Raw genomic sequence first — 9,501 nt, 5'->3', positions numbered from 1 at the left:
ATCGTGCATTTTCAATTTACATCCCGGGAAATAAAATTCCAGCCATCAAAAGTGCAAATTAACACGACTAGTTTTCAAAAGACTGAAGAGCTGGTTGATATTTTAATAATTCTAATTTGCGCTTGTCTTTTTTTCTATTACTACTGTAATGTTACTGTAACATAAAAAGTAATCAATGAATAAATAGTCTACGCAAAATTCAGGAATGACGAATGACCAGGCTTCTAGTTTGGAAAAAGAGTTTGAGATGACAACCAAAAACTGGTTCTGACCTCAGTATCACAGCCAGAGGGGTCTTGGTTTTTAATTTACTGTATACACTTAGCGCTGCAGTAAGCAGTTTACGAAAATTATGAGCACACGCGTTTGGTACAGAATGAATTTGGGAAAAAAAAAAAAAAAAGATCTTGTTATATTACATTCTGCACCTGGGTAAACCAGGTAAAGGTTAATACCTTCACAGATCTACAGGTATTGGACAAAAAAATGGAAAACACCTGGGTAAATGAGGGACACCAAATATATTGAAAGCAAGGGCTTCCACACAGGTGTGGCTCATGCGTTAATTAAGCATATAACATCCCAGCATATTTAGGGTCATGTAAAAAAATGCTGGACAGGCCTTGTTGCCTATAATTATGGCTAGCATGGCTGCAAGAGGAGACCTCAGTGACTTTGAAAGAGGGGTGATTGTTGGGGCGCGTTTGGCAGGAGCTTCAGTGACCAAGACAGCTCAACTTGCTGATGTTTCATGAGCAACGGTGTCTAAGGTGATGTCGGCATGGAACTCCGAGGGAAAGACATCATCAGCAAAGGGCAACAGTGGGCTGAAGCGCATACTCCTGGATCGTGATATCTGTGAATTAATTCGAAGTCCAAGGCAAAACAGGCGAGCAACTGCAGATTAATTGACTGGAAATTTCAACCTGGGGCGCGAGCAGCCAGTTTCATCAAAAATCGTCCGCCGAGAACTCCACAGAGTGGGATACCATAGTGGACCAACGCCCTATTAAGTGACTTTACATTGGTGTTTCCATTTTTTTGTCCACTACCTGTACTTCCACTATTTCATTAGTCATTTTAAGGTTCACGCTTTATTTTAAGGGCCGTTTTTTTTTGTTTATTAACTGTTAACAAACATTGTTAATTTTTATCTAAGGGTTAGGGTTAGGGTTAATAAAAACCTGATTTAATTTTCTAAACATTACTACAGTAACAATTTGAACCGATTTAAAGCATATGATCGACTGGGTATTCATCATCCATAGGGCTCTGGTGTTTGATTGATCATCCATAGGGCTCTGGTGTTTGCAGTTTTAGCTGGCCTATTATATATTATTGACTAACAGTGAACAGAAAATAAATATTGTACATTAACATGTTTATTATCTGTTTAATAACAGTTAATAAACAAAAAAAACTCCCTTAAACTAACACGTGACCATTTTAAGTCAGCTTTCAGATTAACATCTTTGTTTTCAAAATCAAAGGCAGAGGTAACTGCACTTCTATTTACAGCAACTAACAACAGTGCAAAATTGCCTTAATAAATGAGTACAGGAGTCTCCAAACACCACAGCCCAGAACTTGCATCTGCAGAATAGACACAGCTACCAGTACACACTGCTCATCATCAGCGCCCCCTACTGCAGAACCTATAATACAGCAACACTGGGGGTAATGATAAAGTAATAATAAAACCCTTTTTGTCTTCCCCACAAAATGTTAATTATAAAAAAGCCTTCCCCACAAAACAGTCTCAAAACTTTTTCTTTTTTTTTTTAATTAAAAAAATATTACACAACAGTGCCAGCAACAATGCCTGCATCCACTTCATGAGCTGCGACCCAACCTCCACCACCCTACGAGTCTATGATTCCTTGTCCTGAGTCACGTGCGCTCCGACTGGGTCTGTCACTAGGAAACTGGCATGGCTACGATGGCTCGGACCCGCGCCTGGTCCACTGCATCCAGCAGGTTTTTCGAGTCCATGGCTAGCGTGTGGGCGGCAGCCAGCATCTGACGCTTGCACTCTTCACTGAGCGAGGTGTCGGCGTTCTGCTGTGCCAGCTTCATCTTGCTAATCAGCTCGGCCATGTCCTTATTCAGCAGCTTCTGGGTGCCTTCGATCTGCAGAGTAAGAAATAAGATAACCCTGATTATTTTTCATAAAGCGAAGCCGCCTGTCCCTCAACATTTTTCAAGTTAGTTTAAAAATATACACATATCTTAATGAAACAGTTGTGCTGGGCCCAAGTGGCACATTAAGTTATGGAGTGAGTTAGTTATTCAAGTACAGGGAAGTGTTTCCTTTACAACAGGAATTTCGCTGGCTTTACATCTTCAGAGGCCTGGGTTTGAAACTGGCTTCATGAAATTAGTTTGGAGGTCTGCCAATCAATGTGGGTCAACATCATAACGCCACCTTAAGGCTAAAAGGTTAAAAGGCAGAGTTAGGCAATGAAAGTGTTCAACTGCCTCACAGCTGAGGTACAGAGGAAGAGAGCTCAGTATGCCGGTGGAGTGTCCAATAGGGTGATATGTTGGTAGAGAGAGTCCTCTAGTGATGCTGATGTGTTACTGTATACCTTCTTACCTCTGTTCGTATGGATGCATGGAGAGCGGGCAACACCTCATCCACACTGTGGATCAGGCTGCGGAGGGTCTGTCCCACTGTCTGCAGAGAGAGAAAAAGAGAGGAGGAAGAGGGAGAGAAGACTATCAATGACTGCTCAGTAACAAAAACACTGCAAAGCCCCTGGCTCAGTTCGGCTCAGATTCTTAGGCCTTATTTTTTTCAGATGAATCTCAGATGTTTTGAAAGGCGAAAATTCTAGGATACAAAACAATATAATTGACAAATGCTTTTTTTCAGGCAATAGTATTGTAGCATTTCAGCAAGAGGCAGAAAACATGAGAGACACTTGTTTCTTTCACAGGCTTTTATTCACCACACCTTTGTCTCTCACACAGAGACCACAGCTCTGTCAGATATTGAGGTTACAAGACAGTGACCACCAACAACACAAAATTGCGGCACAGCGCCTTCTTATACCTTCAACTCCTCCTCTTATGCAGATTAGGGTACCAGAGCTGACACACATCCCATTGGTCCTCTGCCGCACACTAAGACCATTTTTTTCTTGGATCTCTCGTTTTCCTGCGTGGGATCACATTGGTAACTTCTGGATGGCTACAACTGTATATCAAGATGTTGCACCATCTACAGTTACTTTAGTGCTTCCCTTTTGCATCCTAGGGTACAACTACTGTAATTCATTGCTTTCATATTTATTGGAGCCATAACTGACAAACTTCTCTGATTCAGAGAACAACATTCTTTATTTCAGTGCTCAAAGTTAAGCAAACTGGAAAACGTGCAATTGTATAGGTGACAGGCAAGTTATTACCTATATCTCAGTTGTTTCTTTTGAGTTTTAGAAAATGTTTCATTTTTTGTTTTTAGTTTTTTACTCCAAAGAAAAACTTTGCACTGGAAAGCTTAGTAAATATGCCCAGTTGTCTAGCGCACACTATTCTACTGCCACATGGTCTATGTAAATTCTGTCTGGCAACAAGAGTCTGGTATTTGTTTGATCTGGCCGATCAGCATTATGATAATTAGAGGCATATTTCTCAGCACTTGATTTCCCAGAAAAACATCAGGGTTCCTTGAACAGCTCAGACTGGACAATATGATCCAGATGGAGCTGCTCACAGCAGTAAATTCAAGCTTTTCAACACACTGTTGATTGCACTTGAAATGGAAAAACTGGAGTGTTTACTGCACCCATTGAAGCACTGCAGCAGAGATATAAATGAATCATGGACTGCTCCTAAATTGACTGCAACAGAAGCTAAGGATGAAAACAGTTTGTTGTGTATTGACTTCCCTGTTGTTCTGTTTCTCTGAAAGGACTAGACGTTACTATATATACAGTAGAAGACATGTGAACACATTGAATTTCACAACTTGTGTATTTAACTAGAGTATTTTAGTGTTACAACCCTTATAAAAGTTTACCACAATACATCTGCATGGTAATTTTGCATGTTTCCCATGCTTTTCCCCATGGTTATACTTTGCATTTACCATTGTTTGCCATGTTTTTATTTTATTTAAATGTTCTTTACCATACCTTTCTGTGCTTTACAGTGCTTACCTATACTTTACCATGCTTTTACTATGCTTCATTATACTTTCCTATGCTTTCACCATGAGAAACTTTTATTTCTTAGCATTTTATTTCTTATCTTATTTCTTTATAAGTTAAGTTACTCACTACTTAGTATTGCTGGCTCCTGTGTAATTTATATTGATGTGAATGTCGTTTTAAACATAACCACAATTGTTTTGATATTTGTACCTGTCCAATGTCATCTATCAACAGGTGGATATTCCCAAAGTAACCTCACTAGCCTGTCACTGAACTGTCTGCAGAGAAAATCCTGTTTGCCTTGCAAACATCACACTGTCCTGTGTTTAAATCTACATAGTAAGCGTTCCACATGTTTCCTCTGTGTGCACAATACAACCACAGTGATTGAGAGTGTGGCAATATGGCTTTCAGACAGGTAGCTAGAGATTTCTCCAGTCAGACACAGTTTCACTGTTTCTCAGTTAAATCTCTACAGGAGTAACCTCTCACCTCTCAGCACGCAGGGGAGAGCGTCATGCAGGAGTTAAAAGGCGCAGTGGTTGACAATGGTAAAGTGTAGTAAAGTCATGATATGAGCATGGTAAAAGCATAGTAAACTTCAGCACGACCATGTAAACCGACTGCGCTTGCCTTTTCTAAATGGTAAGAGAAAGAGGACATCTACCTTTACGATGCTGAAGTACTCAGAGGGTGGCAGTTCTTTGACCTCGTTCTTCAGCTGCACCACCACCTTCACAAGCTCCATGACGTTGTGGTACACCTGGTCATCCGTGCGGTCCAGCTCTGCAGTGGGGGCGGGCTGAAACACCGGGGAAACACAGCGGCAACATCAGGCTACAGACTACTACACACAGGGTTCAGACCAGCACACTCAGGCTACAGACTAGCACAGTGATTCACAGTTTAGTGTGATCTCTCTATTAAAGTCAGTCACAGTACCAACATTTGTTTTTTTGTTAAGGGTTGGTAAATCAAGTTTGCAGTTCATTAAATATTTTTTTCTGCTGCTTAAGAAAGGGTTGTGGTGGAGGATACATTCAACACAAGAAAAGGGGCAATTCTGGATAATTCTGTAAATAATAAAAAGCTCAAACCTTGGATAGCAAGCCTTTAAATATTGCATATAGTCTATTATGGGAGAAGGCAAGTTTTCTTCTCTGTTGATACGGGTTCCAATGGTATTGATTTGGATAAGGCCTGTTTAATTACCTGCACTGTGACTCGTGGAGGTTTCACAGGGGGACTGGTAAATTCAGCTGAAAGAGAGAAAGATACAATATTTAAAAAGTTAAAGCTAAAATTAAAACTCTATGCTATAAATTAGAAATTTTTATGTTAAATAAATAGATCGGAATTACAACCAAACCAGCAGTCCAAATACGTCAGCACTCACCATATCCAGAGTCTGTTGGCTAAAAAGAGAGAGAGCAAAAATAAATTAAATATAATACTACTGAGTGCTGGCTTAAAATGTTCATTGAACACTCACACTATCAAATCAGCATTTGTCAATCTTAAACCAGTTTGCTTTGTTACAGTCTTTAGTGTTAATGTACTGCAGCTGAGTTTCTAAGGTAAAAGCTTTTTTTGAACGTTTTCCATCTGGCTTTTTGAATGAGCCTAAACCTAAAAGCTGTGAACAAGCTTTTACTATAATTAAGAAACCAGTTCTCTCTTTAACTGATCAGTCCCAAACTGCATTAAAATTACTGTAATACAACAAGAACTCCCTGAACAGAGACTGGTCCCAACTGGTTTGGATTAGCCAGAGTCAACTGTATTTCTATGAAATTGAATTATTTAACGTGTAAAACTTCTGATGAGTATCAAATTTAATCAGACAGTTAAATAAGATGGTGAAGCTAGGTGACAGGTGTTTTCAATTGTTTTTTAAATGATTTGAGCCAAAGCATAATAAAGCACAGTGAAAGCAGGGTAAAGTATAGGTCAGCATTGTAAAGCACAGTTATGTATAGTAAAGCATATTAAAAACATGGCAAACCATGGTAAACTATGGTAAATGCCTAGTACAATCACTCATGCAGCTGGAACCCTGAAGGCATGTTTTCTTGGTACCAATCAGATCTTTACCTCCTCGCTAGGTTATGACTGGGGATGAAAGCGCTCATGTAAGACCAGCAATTACACTTTTCTCATCTTAGACCTCGTTCCATGAGCTGCCCAACTCCAGTTTATTCAGAGCACAAATCAGAACCTCTTCTATTAGCATTATTTCCTTGGCTGAATCCACACAGTGTTCGTCTGGACTGATGTTCCACAGCCAGCACAACACTAGCTTTGTTTTAGAGATTTGGTTAGACCTGATCCTGGTACTACATGTACATTAAGAACATAAGGACATACTGTAAGAAATGTACACCCGAAGGGAAACATCAGTGCTTGTCCGGTACCTAGTAGCTGCTTGAACCCAAAACTTTGTCAAGTAGGGTCTTAAAGGATCTCGATGACTCAGTTCTATTCCTTAAATGGCTGCTATGAACTAGATTGAGAAATAATCCCCACATCTGTATGCAAACTCGCTGGATTGCACTAATGGTGTGGTTAGTCTGGAATGAGTTTTGCTGAGCTGAGCGGTACACCACAATGGCAGCTTCTCACCAGCTGCTTCTCGTTATTCTCCAGCCACTTGTTGTCCTCCACCATGTCCTGCTTCTGCTTCTTCAGGGTGGCCTGCAGTTTGGCCTTCTCTATCTCCCACAGCCTCTGGGCATCCTCTTTACTGGTGGGCTCGAAGGTGAAATCAGCTTCCTGTGGAGACAAACAGGTCAGTTACAGAAGTAGCAGTAGAAACCCTGTCAGGTCTTAGCTAGCTGGTCCATCGACACTCTAGGAGGATGAGCAACTTGTCATTGAATTATACAGAGAAGCAGATGGGATTCTAAAGGTTCTATAGGCCTGTAGTTGGATCCCAACTACCTACCATATGTATAGTAATACACATACAGTACACCGTCCTGTTATTCAAATAGCAACACTATTAGTAGTCCTGTTTTGCCTAGAAATGCAGTCTATAGCCATCAGGGAACAATCGTCTTCCAAAGCTTTCAACAAGGCCGGTGTGTTTTTTATTTATGTTGCTTGTTATAACAGTCAAGGCCAGTTTACACTCCATCGCTGAACTGTTGCTCGACTGAAAACCTGCCGACAGCAGGCTGTTGCTCGATTATCGCCCGATCAGCACACTGTGCTCGCCCATCGACACACTATAAACGCAGCGACACTGCAGTTCCACTTGGCCCGAGAAGTATTTGAGCAGAAATGGAAGATGAAGCGCTTCAGTTAGTTTTTACTTCTGCTTTACTTTTAAGAAGACAATGTCGAAACATGCTTATATGGATTTCTCACATATAAGCATTTTTACAACGCTGTCTTCTCTTTTCTGCTTTACCAGTACAATTTTTACAAGAAGCCTGCAGCTTGTAAAACCTGAAATGTCTCAAACTGCTATGCAATGAGTGTCTTACTTCCATCCATGTGCTGTATGCAGATTTATTCTGGCTTCTGGTATTATAAAATATGCAATGTAGCTCTCATTTTGTAATCGATTGACCGCATTCTTGTGGGAAAAAACCACTGCTGTAGCTCTGAGGCGGCTGCACGGTGAGTTCGCAGTGTGTAAAGAAGCGGGCGGCTGACGGCACACGCTTCAGAGGACAGCGTGTGTTCATCTTCGCCCCTCCCGAGTCAGCGCAGGGGTGGTAGCGGTGAGCTGAGCCTAAAAAATAATTGGGCATTTCAAATTGGGGAGAAAATAATAAAAACTAATTGGCAACGACTAAATTATAAAAAAAAAAAGAGACACGATCTTGAATCCTTTCATTTTCTGTGAGGATCATTCCCAAACATTCTCTTTTTTGTGCTGATCTTTCTAATCTGCTCTATCTACTGCATACAAACAGGGTTAGCCAGTATCACCTAGCAACAAGGTCATAAGTGACAAGGTTAAAGCTCAGCTGATTTGACCTCTCAGCGACGTTTTCAAGCAGTGGCGATTGTCGGGCGAGACTATAAACAGCATGATGACGGGCCGTTCACCTTGATCTTTAACGAGGGTCGAGTGATGGAGTACAAACCGGCCTTCACAATCTCAATTGATAAAAGCTTCATCTTCTCATCAGGCACATATTTTGATGGTGTGCTGATAGAAGGTTCTTCCATATCCAAGACTGCGCAAATTGCTGAAGAAAACTCTTAAAAGTGGTAATTCGAGGGGCCATTCTGGAGGCAGTGTGTGTGTGTGTATGTGTGTGTGAGTGTGGCAGTCTGGATATATAGTGCAATGTCAATTCCAGAGAGCCAGAAGTTAGAACTGTACTGGATACTGGGGCAGGTGATAGACCTTGTGGCGGTCCGTCCCCATCAACCCCACCACCCTAAAGCAGCTAAAGCAAGCGTCTCTTACCCTCATGCTGCAACGTCTGAAGATGTCGTGTCGCGGCACCGGAGGAACATAGTTTGAGTCAACCATCGACTGGTAGTCAGGTGGGCTAGCAAGAATGGGTGAGCTGGCACACAGAGATTCAGGCAGCTGGAAGCAGGGGGTAGGAGAGGGCGCAAAGGAGGATACAACATAAATAAAGGCAATAAGCATCAACAACACAAAAGCACATCAACAAGGACGTTTGGGCCGCAGAACAAAATCAGCAGACAGCAAACAGTTCTTTGTATTTTTAATGTTGTGGTCAAATTTCAATGGACTCACCTTTCCACCTTAAACCAGGCAAGCTGTTCAACACATTATAAGAGCCCTTTAATGTTAAAGAGTATAGATCTCTTGTTACAAACATCTTTGTACAGCTCTGGCCAGAGGTTTTGCATCACCCTATAGAATGAATTAATTTTGCTTCTTAAAGTCGAATTAAACCTGCTGAATAATGTTACGTTAACATATTGAATTACATACCGCTTTGTAGTTTTCCATATAGCCTATTCCTTCAAATTTAAGACGCACTTCTTAAACCATTTTTTCCTTCTCTAAAATAGCCTGCATCTTAAATTCGAGTACAGAATAGATGCATGTATTAAAATCGCCAACAAAAGACGTGACTTACAGAGTACACAATGCAGCAACGTGACTGACTGCCGAGAAAAGACGAACAAAAACATTACTGCCAGATCTCAAATCATCCATGACATACAGGCAGCCATTTTCAAAGACGCTCTTTTACAATTTCAGTGTTTTATTATTAGGCTCAGTTCTAACAAACAGTACCAACTTGGATGGTACTTTTTGACATACCAAGCAATACCACAGATCACAAATTGGGAGAAAATCAGATGTGAGTCATGAGAAGCTGCACATAACTGTAATGCTCTGTGT

General features: G+C 40.9%; 1 protein-coding gene across 3 annotated transcripts in view; it reads right to left on the bottom strand.

Annotated features, from left to right (window-relative positions):
* Nucleotides 1-1,765: 1,765 nt before the first annotated feature.
* Nucleotides 1,766-9,501, bottom strand: part of ptk2ba (protein tyrosine kinase 2 beta, a) — a 60,014-nt gene continuing 52,278 nt past the window's right edge. For 2 of the 3 annotated variants that reach the window (XM_034004512.3, XM_034004513.3), the window contains exons 24-30: nt 8,584-8,709; nt 6,780-6,929; nt 5,554-5,572; nt 5,370-5,416; nt 4,825-4,959; nt 2,597-2,677; nt 1,766-2,130 (exon numbers count right to left, since the gene is read on the bottom strand). In XM_034004512.3, the coding sequence (XP_033860403.1) occupies nt 1,918-2,130; nt 2,597-2,677; nt 4,825-4,959; nt 5,370-5,416; nt 5,554-5,572; nt 6,780-6,929; nt 8,584-8,709 (771 nt within the window). In that variant the 3' untranslated portion in view covers nt 1,766-1,917. The remainder of the gene's footprint in view (nt 2,131-2,596; nt 2,678-4,824; nt 4,960-5,369; nt 5,417-5,553; nt 5,573-6,779; nt 6,930-8,583; nt 8,710-9,501) is intronic. The other variant, XM_034004514.3, reaches the window with a different exon arrangement.

The sequence above is a fragment of the Acipenser ruthenus genome, chromosome 5, assembly GCF_902713425.1.
Source record: "Acipenser ruthenus chromosome 5, fAciRut3.2 maternal haplotype, whole genome shotgun sequence".
NCBI lineage: Eukaryota > Metazoa > Chordata > Actinopteri > Acipenseriformes > Acipenseridae > Acipenser > Acipenser ruthenus.
Note: the sequence above shows the minus strand (reverse complement) of the source record. Positions and strands in the feature narration are given on the sequence as shown.